Source organism: Dicentrarchus labrax, unplaced genomic scaffold (assembly GCF_905237075.1).
Source record: "Dicentrarchus labrax unplaced genomic scaffold, dlabrax2021, whole genome shotgun sequence".
Classification (NCBI taxonomy): Eukaryota; Metazoa; Chordata; class Actinopteri; family Moronidae; genus Dicentrarchus; species Dicentrarchus labrax.
Window position 1 is genome coordinate 9,122,223 of NW_026136702.1, and position 19,938 is coordinate 9,142,160.

A 19,938-nucleotide genomic window follows, 5' to 3' on the forward strand; every position below is an offset into this window, starting at 1 on the left:
AACATAAAACCTCTAACACTCACTGAGCTGCTTCGTTAAACTTATTTTGATGTTTTCTTTGTGTCATGTAATCTTGCCCAGGCCTTGCTAAAGGAGACCAAAGACCAAAAACCCACAATAGACAAGCTGAATGAGTTGAGCAGTTCTCTCCTGGATCTGATCCCCTGGCACACTCGCGAGGGTCTGGACAAGCTGGTGACTGAGGATAATGAGCGGTACAGGGCGGTGTGTGACACCATCACTCAGCAGGTCGATCAGATCAACGCTGAAATACTCAAGTCACAGCAGGTAAACCCGAGAACAGTTTCTGTGTTTTTTTAAATTGCTTTTCTTGTATGTCAATTTCCATATTTTATACTTAGGAGCTGAAACATTTTCAGCAACGGAAAACTTTTTTTTGTCTGTTTCCAGTTCGAACAGGCTGCAGACACTGAACTCTCCTGGCTGACTGAAGCTGAGAGGAAGTTGCTGTCGATGGCCGAGATCAGACTGGAGCAGGACCAAACCACAGCCCAGCTCCAAGCACAGAAGGTTAGCCTGTCATTCTCTGTGTCTGTGTGTGTGTGTGTGTGTGTGTGTGTGTGTGTGTGTGTGTGTGTGTGTGTGTGTGTGTGTGTGTGTGTGTGTGTGTGTGTGTGTGTGTGGATAGACACAGGCCTCCATTTAAACAAAGTACAGTAAACACAGCGGTTTGTTTTGTAACATCCGGCCAAACTCACTCTACTGGTTTTCCAGATCTTCTCCATGGACATCATGAGACACAAAGATACGGTAGATGATATTGTGAAAACAGGAAAGGCCATCATGAACAGCAAAAACCCAGAGGAGAAAGAAACCTTGAAGGTGAAAATAATTTATTTGCGATTACAAAATGTCAGTTACTCATTCAAGAATATGCACATTAATTAAAAGGATCTTCCTGGTTTTCAATCAGGCCAAGATGCAGACTCTCTTGGAGAAGTACGGTATCGTCAGTCAGCTGAACTCAGAGCGCTGTCTGCAGCTGGAGCGAGCCCAGTCTCTGGCCAGTCAGTTCTGGGAGACCTACGAGGAGATGTGGCCGTGGCTTCAGGAAACCTTGAGCAACTTCAGCCATCTGCCTCCGCCTGCCATCGAGTACGAAACGCTCAGGCAGCAGCAAGAGGAACTTAGGGTAAGAATCCGACAGAAGCACGCGTCGAGCACGACACTCGTATTTAAGCAATGAAAAACCTAATTTGTCTCATCCTCTCCAGCAAATGCGAGAGCTGATTGCCGAGCACAAGCCCCACATTGACAAGATGAATAAGACCGGCCCTCAGTTACTTGAACTCAGCCCAGTGGAGGGAGAGCCCATCAGAGAGAAGTACACAGCTACAGACCAGCTTTACACCCAACTCAAGGCTGATGTAAAGCAGAGAGCTGCTACTCTGGATGAGGCCATCTCCAAATCCACCCAGGTGAGGAGCAGTTGTTTACTGGGTGTTTCTAAGGGAATGTTTTATTTTTCTCTTTTATTTTTTATTTATATTCCATTTTATGTCATATAAAGTTGAAAGAAATTGCTGCTTCCTGACAATGTTTGCATGGGCCCTGTCCATCCATGATAACAGAAATTTCCTTTTCTAATTATCAATCTGCCATTAAGCTAAAATTGTCTGATATAATAAAATAACTAATTAATTACAAAATCCGATGGTTCAAATAGAGATCATAAGAAGATATAACACAATTGCTTTTCTTTTACGCGATGACCATGTTTTACTCTCTAAAACTTTATGAATCATGTAAATTTTGTGTAAATTAAATACTGAAACATTTCTATCACTCTTTTTATAGACAATTTTTAAAACAATTAATATATATATATATATAAAATATAAAAATAGTAAAATCATTGACTAATTGATTAATCCACTAATTGTTGCAGCTCTACTTTGTTTACAGGTATTTATTTACAAAAGGTTATGTCTAGAAATGGATTTCACAAATTAGTTATAGAATAGTTTCTTATTATAAATACAAGAGAGCCAATCCCCATCTTTCTTTAGTGACATTACCACAGTAAATGACCTATAAATACAAACTGAAGCGTTTCCTGTCCTCGTTCTCCACCAGTTCCATGATAAAATTGACCCAATGCTGGAATCCCTGGAACGGATTGCTGAACGCCTGCGCCAGCCTCCGTCCATCTCAGTGGAGGTGGACAAGATCAAGGAGCAGATTACAGAAAACAAGGCCGTTTCCATGGACTTGGAGAAACTGCAGCCCTCTTATGAGACACTGAAGCAGCGAGGAGAGGAGATGATTGCACGATCTGAAGGAGCAGACAAGGACATATCAGCCAAAGGTACAATATCAAGTCATCTTATTTGTGAATTAATATTGTTATTCCCTTTCTTTTTGTTATTTCATTGGATCCAGTTAGAAGGGATATACCATAATAGGGCACTGGGATAATTAAAGAGCCAATAAGATGAATTGCATAATAAAAGGTCAACAGTAGGGAAAATATCCTTTAATTCTTCCCCTATCAAAACATGTGTAATCACTCTTAAAGTCCTTGGCTTAAGGTCTTAGTTTGAGTTTTGGCAAAGATTTTGTCCATTTGATTGTAAAAGCTTTCCTCCAGGTGTGGCTTTTAATGGGAATGCCAGTCTTTTTTTAGGTACAAGGAAAAATCTAAGAACCAGACAAGAGGCCAAACTGTTTCTCATTAAACCTGTAATGTGGGAGATGTGTTCCCCAGTACAAGCATGCTGATATTTCCTGTTTATATCCTATATTTAATGTTGTTAATGGATTTATTCTATACTGTATTCATTGTAATTGTCACACTTTTCAAGCTGTACAAGACAAGCTGGACCATATGGTGTTCCTCTGGAGTGACATCCAGGCCTTGCTGGAGGAGCGTGAGGCGAAGCTGCTGGATGTAATGGACCTGGCAGACAAGTTCTGGTGCGACCACTGCGCTCTCATCGTCACCATCAAAGACAGCCAGGACCTGCTGAGAGAGCTCGAGGAGCCCGGAGTCGATCCTTCAGTCGTCAAACAGCAGCAGGAGTTTGTGGAGGTCAGACAGAAGATGGAGTTATTGAATAAACCAAATGAAAACTAAAAGAGATTTCTTTGTTTTAAACGTGATTGCTTTTTATTCCTACAGGGATTTAAAGAGGAGATCGACGGGCTGCAGGAGGAGCTTGATGTGGTTCAAAACCAGGGTGCAGAGCTTATGACTGCCTGCGGGGAACCCGATAAACCTGTGATAAAGAAGAGTATTGATGAGGTAATATCTAACATTGAAAAACATCTTTACACAGACACTTTAATTGCCGATACTTCCACTGTTTTGTTTACCTGCATATGGCTTTTGGTGAAGTACTCGTGTCATTTTCCAGGTGAATTCAGCGTGGGAAAATCTCAATAAGACTTGGAAGGAGAGAGTGGAGAGACTGGAAGAAGCCATGCAGAATGCTGTGCAGTTTCAGGACGGCCTGCAGGTACTTTGTCGTATTTAATCTGAAATGAGTGACACAGTAAGATGTTTTTAAATCCTGGGATTTTCTTTTACTTTGTGCTGAAGTTTTTATTAAACTTACCACAAATCCTTATTGTAATACAGACTTTTTCATTACCGTTATTCCTTATTTGTCTTTATTGTAAAACTAATAGTACAACATACTTGTTCATCAAGATACATGCGTTTGAAAGTTAAACACACAGATATCCAGCCAGTTTTTAAGGCCTTCAGATGAAACCACAGACTGCATCGTTTTTTATTGCACTTGGTTGAAGTGATACAACATTTTATGAGAGGCCTATTAATTTTGAAACAATAAACACAAACCGCAGAGCTTTGCTATATTTGGCTCAAACTTTAACTCATTCTTCTTAGAAAGGAAGAGTCCTCGAAACAGCTGCTATATTTTACGCACTCCTTTAAAATAATAATATTCAAGTTTTAAGTTCAAGGCTCGTTTTTCCTTTTTATTGTTTGTTTACCTAATTTTTCAACCATATAGATTTACTGCAGACCAACTGTAAGATTTAGTGCCTAGCTCCACACTAAATGTGAAACGTGACTCCCTGTGTGCTAAGCTTTGTTTTCTTTCAGTAACAATGGTTTTCCACCTTGTACGCAGGGTATGTTTGACTGGGTGGATATTCTGGAGAGCAAACTGGATTTAATGTCACCTGTAGGCACAGACCTGGAAACTGTCAAGCAGCAGATTGTAGAGCTCAAGGTACAGTCTTGTATTTGTGTTTAAATGTGCAACAGCATAATATTCTTTTATGCTGAAAACATGATGATTACTTCTGTCCTGGTTTATTGATGTATTTCTTTAACTTTACACCCGTATTCACATGTACCAGCTGTGTTTATGCTGAGTGCTTTATTCATAACCTGTCCCAGTTGGCCTGCATTGTACAGGTACAAACGGTACAAAAAGAAAAAGCTTCATAAAGTAGTCCTTTGATGTACAATAAGACACATTTTGTGCTGAAAAGCCATATCTACTAGGGCCATTCTATTGTCCATAAAGTTTTGTACTTCTGTTGACTGATTGGGTGTACCACTGTATGTGCCGGTGTTTCAGGAGTTCAAAGGAGAGGCGTACCAGCTGCAGATCGAGATGGAGCGCCTGAACCACCAGGCGGGGCTCCTGCTGAAGAAGGTGACGGAGGAGGCAGATCGCTGCGCCATCCAGGAGCCAATGTCTGAGCTCAAGATGCTCTGGGACAACCTGGACGAGAAGATCATCAGCCGGCAGGTCAGGAAAGGGACACATGGAGAGGGAAAGTTTAAATAAAATGATATATCTTAAATTGAAAATACTGATATCTAGACATATACATAACTCATCTTCCGTTCCTTGTGGGCTAGAAAACTCAACAGTGGCCGTAAACAGGCCGTGGAATGTGTTGTGTCGTATGCATGTCAAGCGCTTTCACTCGCTGCAATATCTAATGGTTTAATCTGTCATTAATCCAGCATAAACTGGAGGGAGGCCTTCTGGCACTTGGCCAGTTCCAGCACGCACTGGACGAACTGCTGGCCTGGATGAGCCACACCGAGGAGCTGCTCAATGAGCAGAGGAAGGCTGGAGGAGACCCCAAAGCCATCGAGATAGAACTCGCCAAGCATCATGTACGACAACTACCACACTACATTTCATGATTTTCAGATTTATTTTCAGATCCATCCGCTCAACATCTTGCCCTTTCTGGCTGCTTTTGTCTCTTCAGGTTCTCCAAAATGATGTGTTGGCTCATAAGGCGACAGTTGAGACCGTCAATAAGGCCGGCAATGATCTGGTGGAGTCCAGCGCTGGAGAGGAAGCTTCTAGTTTGCAGAGCAAGCTGGAGAACCTGAACCAGCGGTGGAAAGCCATCCTGGAGAAGACGACGCAGAGGAAGCAACAACTGGAGAGTGCTCTGCTTCAGGTATAAAAATTATCTTCAACAGACCTAGATCTTATTTTATATTTATTTTTGTTGTGCTTATTCAATAAGCTGTGATTGATTCTTTTCTCCAACTAGTATGTCAAAGTCATAAATTCTCTTAGGAGGAGTGATTCCTATCTCTATCCGCCTCTCATTCCTTTTGCATCCTGTGGAGTTTCTATTCATAACTTTGACATTTAGTGGGGTGCTTTGATGTGAGGGGGGATATGAGAAACAGAAATATGTCCTGGATTTAGTTTTTTATTCAAGAAATGTTTCTTCAAAAACACATAATCTGTCCCATATTGAGAGGGTTTTTATAGATGAGGGTATTTATTGAAAAGTGCCAAAAAACCCAATTAAAGAAGGAATAATTTGGTAGTCAATTAAGTACAATTCAGTTTCCACAGTTAATTTAAAATAAAAACAACACTTTATTTGTATGACGTGTGATCAAAGGCTTTAATTCATTACATTTCAGGCATGTTGATTTGTACTGCAGATTGCCAGTTTTGGTAGCTAAATGAATCCAAGGAATTAATAACTCAGACATCCTCCTCTCTGAGCCATAGGTTGCTAACAATGAGTGTGTGTGACACCTTTTGTCCTGACTCAGGTTGTTTTGTGTTGCAGGCCCAAGGTTTCCATGGTGAGATAGAAGATATGCAGCAATGGCTGAAAGACACAGAACGTCAGCTGTTGGCATCAAAGGCTGTGGGAGGCTTACCAGACACGGCCCGGGAGCAGCTTAACGCCCATCTGGTATGTGTTTAACAATATGAAAGGCCGCGTACAGATGGCAGGCTTGTAAGGAGACGACTATGTCTTTTCTGTGTTTTATCTGAAGTGTGAAAATTAAATGACACTGCAAAATACACTACTTGCATCCCCCTGCAGAAGATGACAAAAAGCCTGTGTAAAAGTGTATCAAATTGATTCAGCCATGTCAGACTATAATGAATTTAGGAATGTTTTCCCTTCTTTGTTTTCCTTTTCTCTAATGGAGAAACTCAAGACACTTTCACAACAAACGCTCCCTAAAGAAGCGTCAGTAGTGACATCTTATGGAACCAAAAACAGAGGGATTACCTGAAAGAAATAACTCTTTTATCAGATTAGTAACAATATACATGCCTCTGAGAGTCTCGGCTCAGTCTTTCACCATTTTTGGGCTAGAACGTAAAAATAAAGTGCACTGACAAATTTATCATACTGCATACTCTCACATTGTTATCCAAAACTAAAGCTGTAATTTAGCCTGTCTCTCCTTGTGTCATTGTGTCTTGCAGGAGTTGTGTTCTGCCTTAGAGGCGAAGGAGGAGCTGTATCAGGAGCTGATGAACAAGGGTCACCAGCTGCTTGCCGTGACGCCCGAGGGTCCAGACAGCAACACGGAGCAGGACCTCGCCAACCTGAAGGACAAATGGGAAGCCGTGCAGGGGAAGGTTGCTGAAAGAAAGGTATGCAGTTAACGTTGCGGTGAGGATGGCGGACCAACGCTGCTCTCAGCTTTGTGATTCACAACTTCAGCTTTAAGTTTCAGTGAAAGATCGGTGACATACACTTGAGCCATGACTCTGTTGTTGTAAGCCCTTTAATCCCGGTGCCGATAATGAATGGTTTAAGGACAGAGAGCTGGCAAGGACACACAGGATGTGGTTACACTGTAGATCACAGCGGGCGAGCTGCTGTGTGAGTCATCGGAAACAATAGTGGTCTTCTGTCATGTGTTGCCATAGTGAAGAGTTGACAAGTGCAAAAAATGAATAATAGCAATTAAACTAATATTTGAGCCAAAATAAAGACTCATCACTCACCGTGTTATTCTTTGAGAAATTGTTTCCTTTGGAACAACATTTTCTCACTTTTGTGGCTACAGTAAATAAACATCATTTTACATGACAAAATATGATAAATAATTTCTCCCTCTACCGCTCTCACTCCAGATATGGAGCTCCTCATTCTGGCTGCTTGAGAATTTGCTGTAACATTTTGCTTCCTATTTACTTTGGTCCTGTTCCCAGGAATTCAAAGTCTGCTAAATCTTAGAGCGGCACAGAGTTGCAGCTGCTGGCCAAAGCTCTCTGCGGCAGTGTGACACTCCTCTAGTCTAGTGTACTCTTTTTTTTTTTTTTTTTACAAGCAGAACAGCGATTTCTAATAATAATAATAATAATAATAATAGTAATAAAACTGACTAATATACTAGTCCATATTTAGCAAGACTGTCAACATACTCCACAATATATGAGAGAAACACATTATTACTCATAACTCTCATCAGGTCTGTAATGTCATTAACATGCCATGTGATGAGCCTGTGCCAGTGGCCTCGGCTGCAGCAAATGGATGTTTTTCAGCAAGGGAGGTTTCACTCATTCAATTAAAAGCTCATCATTCCTTTTCTGCTTCACCATCCGCCTCTCCAGAGACATTAACTTCCTCTGTTTAAATAGAGGTCATGTTTGACACAGCTGAAGTGTAATTGTTTTTCCTCCTGCTTTATCTAGTGTTGTAGCAACCACACCATGTTTGTTTTCAGCATAGTATAGTGTGATACAGGTTGTAATACAAATGTTGTGTCTACAGGTGAAACTAGAGGAAGCCTTGACGCTGGCCACGGATTTCCACAACTCCCTGCAGGACTTCATCAACTGGCTAACCCAAGCAGAGCAGACACTGAACATGGTTTCCCCCGCCTCCCTCATTCTGGAGACCATCATGTTTCAGATTGATGAGCATAAGGTAATGTTTGTACAGAGGGGAGGATTACAGCCTCTGGTGTAAAATGAAATGCTGATGACAGATGAAATATACAGTTAGGGTGACAATTTAAAACAAAAAACAACACACTGTCCATTGTCCCAGAGGTGTTCAATTGATTCACATCATTTTCATTCTCATCAAACCACTCAATGACCCCTCGTGTCCTGTATGAATGCATCTGCATTTGTCATGTTTGATATTTTAGTTTTTCCCTGTTTTTCTGAAGTGTTTTTATGCAGTTCGAGCCTTTAATCCAGCTGTTATGATAGTGTGTCATTTCTTTAGCGAGTGGAAAATCCTTAATAATATTAGTATCATATACAAAAGTTTCACCATCCAAATTCAGCATTTGGCTTTGCCATCAAGCCAACAATGACTCAATGGCTCCATCTGCTTGGTCATTCAGCACAAAGTTCATTAGCACATCAATCACATGAACTGCATTACCTCCTCTGTCAACTGATATCATAATACCTGACCTGAACCTCTCCCCTCTCTGCTTTGTGCTGTTTTCATGCAGATGTTTGTGACAGAGGTGAACTCACACAGGGAACACATCATTGACCTGGACAAGACTGGAACACATTTGAAGTATTTCAGCCAGAAACAGGATGTCGTCCTGATCAAGAACCTGCTGCTCAGTGTGCAGGGCCGCTGGGAGAAGCTGGTGCAGCGGTCCGTTGAGCGAGGTCGCCTGCTGGATGACGCCAGGAAGAGGGCGAAACAGGTAATGTTGTTTGCATATTCATACTGGGTTTGAAATAGGCATTGTTTCACTGCTGTTAGGACTTTTTTATTATCATTGGAAAGCTCTGGAAATAGTATATTAAGCCTGTTTCATATTCTGTCTGCAGCTTATTATAGCATTTTCCTTAGCGTGGGCCCTCTTCTGTTTCTTGGGCTTGAAAACTTAATCATCTGAACATTTAACAGGACTCGGCAATAAATCAAGTGAAATCATACCTTTTTTTCAAAATGCTTTACACCGCGATTGTTTCTTTATCCTTCATTAGTTCAATGAAACTTGGAATAAGCTTATGGAGTGGTTGGACGAATCTGAGAAGACTCTGGACTCAGAAGTGGAAATTGCCAATGATCCGGACAAAATCAAGACGCAGCTGGCGCAGCACAAGGTGACCGAGCATCGTCTTATCACGGTTTACTGGAGAAAAGAATGAAAGTTAAAATAACCAGGGACGTTTGACGGAAATCTACAGCAGAGTTTCATTTATTTAATATAAACTTCTGCATCCAAAATTCAGAATTATGGCACAGGTCTTTATTGCACAATGTGTAATGTATGAGAGTTAAAGTCAGACAATCCCAGCAGGGAAAGCTATTTATGGGAATTTACATTATCTACAGAATGCATTAAACATGCATTAGCTTGCGACTACCCACTCCCCTCTTGTTGTTTCTGCTGTGTTATGCAGGGATGTTGTGCTAATCCATTCATAATCCCGGGATGGACCAAATGTATTAGGGGTGACCTTGCTTTTGGATACTTGTAATCTCTGTGGAGTAGTGGTTCTTGAGTTTTGACCTCTTTTTTTGTTTCCCTCCCAGAATAATGTTTTCTTAATCACAAAACACACACACACAAACACACACACACACACACACACACACACACACACACAGATTAGGATGCTGTCTGTCATGCCAACGGTAGCAGGAAGAAAATCCTCCAAGAAACAATCTACTACACTCCTACTAGCTATTGTAGGCTTGTTCATTTTCTAAATGCAGTTAAATAACCTTAATTGGTTGGATGATGGACTTTAGATGGGATGAGCTTTTTGATGACAATGTGTCTCATTCACAGGAGTTCCAAAAAGCTCTGGGCAGCAAACACTCAGTGTATGACACCACCACTCGAACAGGGCGGGCCCTGAAAGACAAGACCTCCCTTCAGGATGATAATCAGAAGCTGGACGACATGCTGAGTGAACTGAGGGATAAATGGGACACTGTTTGTGGCAAGTCAGTAGAAAGGTAAGGATACATCTTCCCACAGTTGTTTCCTCGTGAGCTATTAGTCAGTTACTTCATTCATCATTCACCGTTAATGATTTGTGCTCTCCTGCAGACAAAACAAGCTCGAGGAGGCCTTGTTGTTCTCTGGCCAGTTTACTGACGCTCTCCAGGCTCTCATTGACTGGCTGTACAGAGTGGAACCTCAGCTGGCTGAGGACCAGCCCGTACATGGAGACATAGACCTGGTTCTCAACCTGATAGACAACCACAAGGTAGAACACAACACCAGCATGACCCAGATCTCCAAGAATGTCCCACTTTGTTGATCTGTTAGTTGAACGGCAGTCTTTAGTGGCAGCATCGAAACTTCACTTTCAAAAACAAGCTGCATTCACACCGCCCTTTCCTTTCTTCGTTGATTGTTTCTTATCACAATAGAAAACAAAGGACACTTAAACCCACACCAGGGTTGGATTATCAATTCAAACAACCAAGGGACTAGCATTGTGGTACCTTTCCACTGAGAGTCCCTGTTTTCTGTCCAGCAAGGATATTTGGAAAACTGATGCTGTCACGTTTGCTAATTTCCAGTGTTATTATTAATAATAATAACTGCACTACATCAGCAGTAATTATTGATTCTGTTGCACCAACAGCTGTGACTCTGTTGAAGGTTAATGTATTATGTAATCCACAAGTAAAGTTTCCCTTTGTACTTTTTCATTGAAATCATAAGCAGCTGAAATATGCTTGAATAACTAAATCTTACTCACATCAGATACTGTGATGGCCTTGAAAGAAGCAAACCTTTTTACTGCTTCTTGTACAGTAGTACAACTAGAAAATAAAATACAAAATACAATTTTATGTTGCCTGACTGTGTCCTTCACTGCTTGGTCCCTGCAGGTTTTCCAGAAGGAGTTGGGAAAGAGGACAGTAAGCGTTCAAGCCCTCAAACGTTCAGCCAAGGAGCTGGTTGAGAGCAGCCACGATGACTCGTCCTGGGTCAAAGTCCAGATGCAGGAGCTGAGCACTCGCTGGGAGACGGTGTGCAACCTTTCGGTGTCCAAACAGGCCCGGCTGGAGCAGGCCCTGTGTCAGGTACCGTAGATCCCCTACAGACATTAGATGTAAAAGGCTAACTGACTGTGAGCCTGACTGATCTGTGTCCTCTGGTTGCAGGCTGAGGAGTTTCACTCTACTGTTCATATCCTGCTGGAATGGCTGGCTGAGGCAGAGCAGACTTTGCGTTTCCATGGCAGCCTGCCTGATGATGAGGAGGCTCTGCAGGCACTTATCGAACAACACAAGGCAAGCAGTGCAAATATTTCTGAAGTTTAACGTTATTAATACGTTTATATTTAAATTTTATAATTTGCCAGTTTGGTTTAAGGAATAAATGAAACATCCTGGTATGTTTAACAGTTAAGACCCTGATTCTGTAATTACACCGTATCATCTTCCATGCCAAAAATGCAGTGCTGTAGATATTTTTCTTAACTATGATTTCATCTCCTTGGCTTGATCCAATATTAAAACAACCTTGTGAGCAGTGCTTCATTTTTATGTTTGCTGAAAATAATCCAATTGTGTATCTAAACTCTTTTCCATTTGCTGCTTTTTAAGGAGTTCATGAAGAAACTGGAGGAAAAGCGAGTGGCCCTAAATAAAGCAACCAGTATGGGGGAGGCTATTCTGACCATCTGCCATCCAGACTCCATCACAACCATCAAACACTGGAACACCATCATTAAAGCCCGGTTTGAAGAGGTCAGTTCACAGCTGCATGCTTGCATACATGCCTTTCCGCTCCGTCATACCCACAGGTATGACAGAATCGCACAGTTTGGATCCTTCAACCTGCAACAATTAAGTTACCTTTTTTACCATGAAGATTGGTGCTGTGGATAAGCACCTATGTACACTTCTACGTGCCTCATCACACAAAATAAACTGCTCTGTCTCTATATAGTATGAGTGATGTGTGTGATGTTACCGTTACAGGTGCAGGCTTGGGCCAGGCAGCACCAGCAGCGACTGGCCACCGCCCTCACTGAGCTGTTGACCACTCAGGAGCTGCTGGAGAATCTACTGACCTGGCTGCAGTGGGCTGAGACCAACCTCAACGATAAGGACAAGGAGCCGCTGCCGCAGGAGATTGAGGAGGTCAAAAGCCTCATAGCAGAACATCAGGTAAAGTAAACTGCAGATAAAAAATAATGTTTTTCTTCAGGTGAGCAAACTTTAACCACCGTTGCTCTTATCAAAAGTGTGTTTGTAGCATCTTCTGATTATAGTAGCTGACAGTAGTAAACGTATATAAACCAAACTGGAAGCATATTTATCGCTGTCCCATGCAGGCATTCATGGAGGAAATGACCAGGAAGCAACCAGATGTTGACAAAATCACCAAGACACACAAAAGGAAGGCTGCTTTGGAGCCTCCGAACCAGTCTCAGATCCCAGTGCTCGGCAAAGGAAGACCTGGAAGTATGTATCCCACAAATACCCCTTATGGGGCGTGACCCCGAGCCATCTGGCCCGGTGTTGAGTCACTGCAGGGTGACACAACATCCTCATCTTACCCATTTTAGCACCTGGAATGATGTCATTGCTACTCTATCCTTCCTGATTACATGATGAAGGTGTTTGTCTTTCACTTACAGGAAAACGTTCTCCCACACAAACCATGTACGGGTCAGCAACACAAGCTCCCATTGAAACCAAGAACCCCCGGGTTAACCTGCTGGTCACTAAGTGGCAGCACGTGTGGCTGCTGGCGTTGGACAGAAGGAGGAAACTCAATGATGCCATGGACAGACTGGAGGAAGTAAGCTCAAACTTGCTCTCTGTATTATTGCATTCTGTAGTTTTTGTGCTTTTCTGGTTGCTCATATGAGCCTCTATGTTTTCTGTGCAGTTGAAGGAATTCGCCAACTTCGACTTTGATGTGTGGCGGAAGCGCTACATGCGCTGGATGAACCATAAAAAGTCCCGTGTCATGGACTTCTTCCGCCGCATTGACAAAGATCAAGATGGCAAGGTGACCCGACAGGAGTTTATAGAAGGCATTCTCTCCTCCAGTAAGTGTCCAGCATACAAACTCACACCTGAACAGCATGTACCAGCCAGCAAAAATGCTTATTTTGTAACGCTTGACTACTCTTCAATAGAATTCCCTACCAGTCGTCTGGAGATGAGCGCCGTGGCAGACATATTTGACAGAGACGGCGACGGCTACATTGACTACTATGAGTTCGTGGCAGCTCTTCATCCCAACAAGGATGCTTACAAACCACTAACAGATGCTGACAAAATTGAAGATGAGGTGATTCAAATGCTCATGCCCAGAATTTTTAAATCTAGACACATGTTTCGGTAATTGTGGTGCAATAAAATCATCTGTGTTTGCAGGTTACGCGTCAAGTAGCAAAATGCAAATGTCCAAAACGATTCCAAGTGGAGCAAATTGGTGCCAACAAATACCGGGTAAGCAGATTTTTAACCTGTTACACTCCACGTCTAAGTGTTAAATGTGCTGCAAAATGTGTCAATACATGCTAAAAAGTCTAACCTTTCTATATTTGTTATTGTTCCTCTCATCACCAGTTCTACCTTGGAAATCAGGTACATATGAAAGTCCTCTTTAGTTTTTTTTTTTAACCCTTCTGTTCTGTGCCTTACCAAAACCTTCTTCATTTACCATGTTTGCTTTTCCAATTAACGCTCTCGCCCAGATTCCTGGCTAATGTTTACAGACTGAAACTCAGAAGTAGGAATAAAGATCTATGGCCGTCTGATTTAACCCATAAGAAACACTGGCCTAAGATGTGTTTTCAGTCCAAATATTTTATACTAGCTGAATATGATCAGAAGATAAAATTGGACTTAAAGTGATTAATGGAAGAAGGATGAAAGGGCCCTATGTGTTTTTTAAGTTTTATAGCATTTTTCAGGTTATTAAGTTTAGTTTAAAAAAATAATACAATCCAGGTGAAAATTAGTGTAGTAAATGTTTTATATATCTGCTTTTGAGTTTCAGAAAATATAATATTTTAGTGCCAATACCATTTCAGCCCATATTTTTTTATTGGTCCACGGGCATAAATTCATCCGCTGGGCAGTTTGGAAAATAATGCTTTCTGTGTGCTTGCCTTTGGCGCTTCAGTATCATGGGAATGATTTACCTCAACATTGGCTGACATACTTTTGTGTAACTGACACTGTTTATTAATTTATTTTCATAGTCGGGAAACCTTGATGATGTCAATGAATTCTTTGCTTTTCATTTTTTACCTACTGAGTTATTATGTCTTGACCGATTGCATGTTGCAGTTTAAAAATTCATTGCTAATATGGGTTCACATGCCATATATGCTTTCTGCAGCTTGTTGGATTAAGACTAATAGTGGGAGGTGTTAGTAAGAGGGGATAGGGGCATTAGTGGTGGTTTGTGACTAGTTTGTATTGATGTTTCACACAACAATGAATTTAAATAATTCTTTTGACAGTTTGGTCTGGTTCACTGCTTACATGACTCCTTAATCGGCGATGAGACAATAGCAAACAGGGAAAATCAAAATCTTACCCCCCACCTACACGTTGCAGTTTTGGAAAGCTGTATTCTGGTAAATGGTTATTCTTAAGATGTGTCTTGTGCCTCTTTTTCCTCCAGATCATCATCACCTTTAATGTATTTGATCACTAAAATCACCAGTGGCATTAAATCATTCTGATAATCATACAAGTGCAAGATTTTTTTTGTACCAGTTGAAGAGATATCATAAGATAATAGGCACTTAAGCGGAGAGTCATCAGTGTTTGGTCATGTCTGCGTCTCACACTGTGGTGGATTAGACAGAAACTGATTTGAACCATTCCTCATGTCGTTCTCAGTGTGTCATTGGAGCTAGCTGCATTGGGTCTGCATCAGTGTCAATGCATCCTGAGTATTTTTGAGTCCTAGTTGTTAGAAAGTGCAACAAAGTGCTGGATTGCAGGAGATTGCTGTTTGTCCGCTTGATCGTGATGTGAAATTGTTTTTTTTGACAGAAAGCATGCTGTGATCGTCCCGTGTGAATTATGTTTTTGTGCTAATGTTCATGGTCACATCCAACTGGCTGTCTCCCGTCTCCCCCGTCACCTCATAAACCTCGAACCATTCACATCCATAACATGCTCAGTGTTCTTATGTTTGGTATGTGTGGTCAGTGAGATGAAGACATATTATTATATGCCAGCGCCTCCTGGTGGTGTAATAATGTGCCTTCAGTTAATGCTTTTTTCACAGGCTCAACCTGCAGCATTGACAGCAAACTGAAGCCAGACACTGTCGGAATAAAGTCCGACGTTACAGCCTGAAACCACAAACACACACACACACACACAGTTTGTGTAGCTGCTGTATATACTGTGCAGCTTTACATTACAATACAGAGCTCAAATTCAACTTGCTATAATCTGTAACAGATATCAATGTAGAGCCTGATTTCTGAATACATTTTGTGGCAGTAAAATAGCCCACTAAACTTCACAAATACTGTGATGAAGGCATCGTTTTCTAAGTTACCAGACATAATTTTTTCTGCATTTTGTTTCTAATTGGCCAAAATTATAGACACACACACTACTATATACAATATCTGCTAATATTACCTTGTCCTTTGGACCCAACAATAAATGAGTCAGGCTCAACATCAAATTATCGTACGTATGAGGTACAGGTTAATGTTAGATGTGATAAAATGAGCTCATTTAGTATTAATAAACTTGTATATAGTAATTAAGGAATAATAAAATCATATACACCAGCACACGTGAATAAAAGAAAACCAGTTGGATTGACCGTTGTGTAATTTGTGTCTTTGAGAATGAAAACTAAAAATGTATGTTTCTGTTTCATAATCCTGTTTGTGTAAATCTGTGTAACATGGAAAGGAAATCAGTCCTGAAGTGGACACAAAGCATCTTTTAGATTTATTCATGCATTAATTCAATCGAAGCTTTCCAATTCCACAAAAATCTAAATAACAAATTAATTCTTCACACCAGTCTGGTTTCCAGTGTTGCACAGCTTTTAGCCTGCAGTGAGTGAGTGCTCGTACACAGGTCAGTGCTTTCACACGTCCCCTTTCTCTGTTTTCCTACTTTTACCCCCGTCGCAGTTCGGAGACTCTCAGCAGCTTCGGCTTGTACGGATTTTACGCAGCACTGTGATGGTGCGGGTGGGAGGAGGCTGGATGGCCCTGGATGAGTTCCTGGTGAAGAACGACCCATGTCGAGGTGAGTTCAAAAGTTCACCACCAGAAGTCACAATGCAGGGCTGATTAAAAACTAAAAGAAGGAACACATCCGATTTTGTCTAGAGTGACTGGAATATTACAGCATTAATCCCGTTTTTAAATCTCTTCTGATAGGTGAACATGGTAAGATTATTTTATGAATATTTGAACAGATGCACAGTGAAAGTACTGTCTCTGAACCATTGCAGCCAAAACGGATGGTAAACAACACTGTCTAAGTACTATTTAATGGGAACTGTTAAACGTTTAGCATGAGGATTACACACGTATACACTACATTAAACAAGATTAAAGTCAGCTAATCCATTTCCAAGTGAAAATTCTGTTAGATACAAAACTACATGGTGAATATTATTAGCGTTTCATTACTTAATATAATAATTCAGAATAAGTGTGTAAAGGGATTATAAGTATTTTCTCGGTTCCAGATCCATCAAAGCCTTTGGAGAGCTTAAGAGTCTAATCCTCCGTTTGAATATAAGTGGAAGTTACAGCTGTGACTGTCTTTTCTTTCTTTCTTTTTGTGGGACTGTGCTTATGATTGAAACTTTATTTTAGAATCTTGTCAACAGTTATTTACTTTCTTCTTAAAGTCTGTTCTCGCTATCTCAACACAGAAAACAGTCACAGTAAAGAAAATCTGCGACAAAGCAGAAAGACTCAAATTACCTCTTAGAAAACAATTTAATTTGTTTGTTTTTAGAATTTATAAGGCACGAATGTTGAGAATAAGAATAGTTGGCCATAAATTAGAGAGCAAAGTACAATCTCTGATGACCAATCTGCCACCTACATAGTATAAAACCATTCAACCTGTGCCCACATCTAGTGCAAAGCTTCATGTGAACTTCTTGTTTCTGCTATCTGCTGTATTAATTATCAATTTCCTGTTTGTTTTTTCCTGCTAAACCCTTCCTTCCTCCTGCTGAACATGATATCATTTCTTCTAGTTCATCACCACGGGAGCAAAATGTTGCGCTCGGAATCAAACTCTTCAATTACTCAGTCTCCTATAGGTTGGCAAATCTCACACTTTCTCACCTTGCTCCATGAACCCACCAGTGGTATGTGTGTCTGCACATCCGAGTGTGTGCTGCTTGCGTTGGTCTCGGTGTGTACTACTGTAACTGTGAAGTGCGTGTGTATGTGTGAGCGCTCATCGTGAATGGCATCCTCATGAATCAGCTCCACTCACAATCAACTATCATTCAACTCCAGCTGGTTTTCATGCATGCAGTTGTTTGTGCGATTCACATCACCTGCTAACACTTTTTTGGAACTCGAAGCTCCGAAATTAGCTCCTTTTCTTTTCTCTCTCGGCATGTGACGAGCGGTTCTGAGCACAGCTTCTTTTTTATGCAGTTTTCAGGTTTTGCTTGACAATCAAACAAACAAACAAACAAGCATTCGAAAAACCATTTGAAAGGTTAAAGAGGATGCTTAGCTGCTGTAAAACTGTCTACCATCATCATTGAGGGGAGATGATGAGGTTTGTGTACAACAGAAGTGAAACTGTTTATTGCACTGTTTACTCTGTTTGACACTGTGGCTTTAAAACTGCATGTAAGGCAGTTTGTTTTTAACACAACTGGTGCGAGGTCTGTTTGGTTTATATTTGGAGTAGTTTATGTTTCCTTGGTTTTTGTAATTCTTCTGATTTGGGCCGTTTGGGCTTAATCTTTTCACAATTTGTTTAGCAGTCCGAGCAAACAAAGAACTATTGCTGGTTGAGAAACAAAATGTTTATTCTGCCGCTGCTGCAGCAGTAATTGGACTTCTGCTGGACGAGTGCGATTGAAACTGCATGAGTTTTGTGTTTTCATTGTTTATTCACGATTTAATTCATTTCAAATGTTGTGCTTTATTTATTTCACATTATCGTAACACTTTATTTTACAGATCTGTGTTTTACAGGTCTTTACAGGTTCCCTAATCATTTCCCAGTAATTTATTTAGAAGTTTCCTGGAAATAAATATGTAGTGCTAATTATAGGGGAAACAAAAACAAAAAATCAATACCAATTAATTCCTAGTGTAACCTACAAATACTTTTAGCTGCCAAACTCTAATTGAAATTACTAAAAAGCCAAGCACACAATTCAACATATATGAACAATAAAGCTTCTAATAATTAATTAATAATTCATATATTTTGGCTTTACATGGAGAATTTTTACCTATAATTATTACCAAATTACAGTTATTTCCAGGAAATTTCCTAGGAAATAATTGGGAATTGTTCTGAAATTAGGGACTTCAGATGGAAAATAAAGTGTTAACTCACCTCATCATCAACACGACAGTACTATTAAAGATAGTCACAGCTGTGTTTATGCAGCACGGCTCATTTTGAGTGTCGTTTTCTCAGCTAAAGGCAGGACCAACATGGAGCTGCGAGAGAAATTCATCCTCCCAGAGGGAACCACTCAGGTGATGGCCAGCTTCCGCTACCGAGGCCGGAGATCTCGGCCGTCGTCCAGAGGAGCCTCTCCCAACAGATCCACCTCCAGTCAGAGCTGTCCGGTCCCATCGCACGCAGCAGCGACCAGTACAGTGAAGGTGAGAGGCTCCACTCAACCGGGGAGAGTCAGTTATTGTCTAGCTGTCTGTCACACTGTAGATCGATCATTCCCCCCTCCATGATTCATCCTTAGTTCATTTATTTTACATTATTTGATCACGTTCTTGTTTATTTTCTTTGTGTTTCTTACATCTAGTGTTTCTTGTAGTTTTTTGATTTGTGAATCCATGTCTGTGTTTTTTGATTTGCCATTGTTCCCCAGACTCCCCAACACATAACCCGCAATTATGATAAGCCCTGGCTTACAAACAGCAAACCCTCCACTCCTCTTAAATCATCAGACTCCTTTGGGAGCCAAGGTTCATCCTCAGAGGTATAGTCATATGCATCACATGATGTGTAACGCTTCAGATTTATGACCCAACTGAAATCTACTGCTTAATTATTAAAGAGATAAAATATATATAAAGAATAATACCAGTAAGTCTATATAGAGCTCCTAATTTGTAAAAGGTGTATTTGTAAGTGGTTTATATTTCTGATTTAGTTTATTTTCAGTGTTATTCTGTCATGGAAAATAAAACAATGACAGCTCTGGTAGATGTTGGACTTACAAAAAGGTTTCCTGTTAGAGATTTCAGTTGGGTCAATAAGCTTTGACTTCTTTGATTACTAATAGGCTGAATATTTAATTCTTGTCTGACAAAAATGTCTTAATTTTAATGCCACTAGAATACTTTAACTTTAACTAACTTAATAACTTTATATGCAATCTATGCATGTATTATTGTTTATTGACTCATTTATTATGTATTTAACATGTATAATTCAAATACTAACTGCTTCTCAAAGGGATTTGCAAAAATAATGATTTTGAAAGGATTTTTCATAACATTTCAAACTAACTCAACAATATTTAGGGTGTTTTCTGGTACAATAATAATAATG

At 40.6% G+C, this 19,938-nt stretch overlaps 1 protein-coding gene across 18 annotated transcripts in view; it reads left to right on the top strand.

The window, feature by feature from the left end:
* dst (dystonin) overlaps positions 1–19,938 on the top strand; it is a 104,436-nt gene that overhangs the window by 82,101 nt on the left and 2,397 nt on the right. For 10 of the 18 annotated variants that reach the window (XM_051416575.1, XM_051416604.1, XM_051416577.1 and 7 more), the window contains 35 exons: positions 82–288; positions 412–531; positions 736–843; positions 935–1,153; positions 1,236–1,439; positions 2,098–2,329; positions 2,826–3,052; positions 3,143–3,265; positions 3,378–3,479; positions 4,122–4,223; positions 4,578–4,751; positions 4,973–5,128; positions 5,227–5,424; positions 6,058–6,186; positions 6,714–6,884; positions 8,014–8,169; positions 8,711–8,917; positions 9,204–9,323; positions 10,016–10,185; positions 10,280–10,439; positions 11,074–11,268; positions 11,350–11,478; positions 11,794–11,937; positions 12,172–12,360; positions 12,528–12,657; positions 12,834–12,997; positions 13,088–13,250; positions 13,341–13,495; positions 13,582–13,656; positions 13,777–13,794; positions 14,679–14,795; positions 16,332–16,449; positions 17,420–17,533; positions 18,838–19,028; positions 19,253–19,363. In XM_051416575.1, coding sequence (XP_051272535.1) covers positions 82–288; positions 412–531; positions 736–843; positions 935–1,153; positions 1,236–1,439; positions 2,098–2,329; positions 2,826–3,052; positions 3,143–3,265; positions 3,378–3,479; positions 4,122–4,223; positions 4,578–4,751; positions 4,973–5,128; positions 5,227–5,424; positions 6,058–6,186; positions 6,714–6,884; positions 8,014–8,169; positions 8,711–8,917; positions 9,204–9,323; positions 10,016–10,185; positions 10,280–10,439; positions 11,074–11,268; positions 11,350–11,478; positions 11,794–11,937; positions 12,172–12,360; positions 12,528–12,657; positions 12,834–12,997; positions 13,088–13,250; positions 13,341–13,495; positions 13,582–13,656; positions 13,777–13,794; positions 14,679–14,795; positions 16,332–16,449; positions 17,420–17,533; positions 18,838–19,028; positions 19,253–19,363 — 5,298 coding nt within the window. The remainder of the gene's footprint in view (positions 1–81; positions 289–411; positions 532–735; positions 844–934; positions 1,154–1,235; positions 1,440–2,097; positions 2,330–2,825; positions 3,053–3,142; positions 3,266–3,377; positions 3,480–4,121; positions 4,224–4,577; positions 4,752–4,972; positions 5,129–5,226; positions 5,425–6,057; positions 6,187–6,713; positions 6,885–8,013; positions 8,170–8,710; positions 8,918–9,203; positions 9,324–10,015; positions 10,186–10,279; positions 10,440–11,073; positions 11,269–11,349; positions 11,479–11,793; positions 11,938–12,171; positions 12,361–12,527; positions 12,658–12,833; positions 12,998–13,087; positions 13,251–13,340; positions 13,496–13,581; positions 13,657–13,776; positions 13,795–14,678; positions 14,796–16,331; positions 16,450–17,419; positions 17,534–18,837; positions 19,029–19,252; positions 19,364–19,938) is intronic. The other 8 variants (XM_051416580.1, XM_051416666.1, XM_051416576.1 and 5 more) reach the window with 7 other exon arrangements.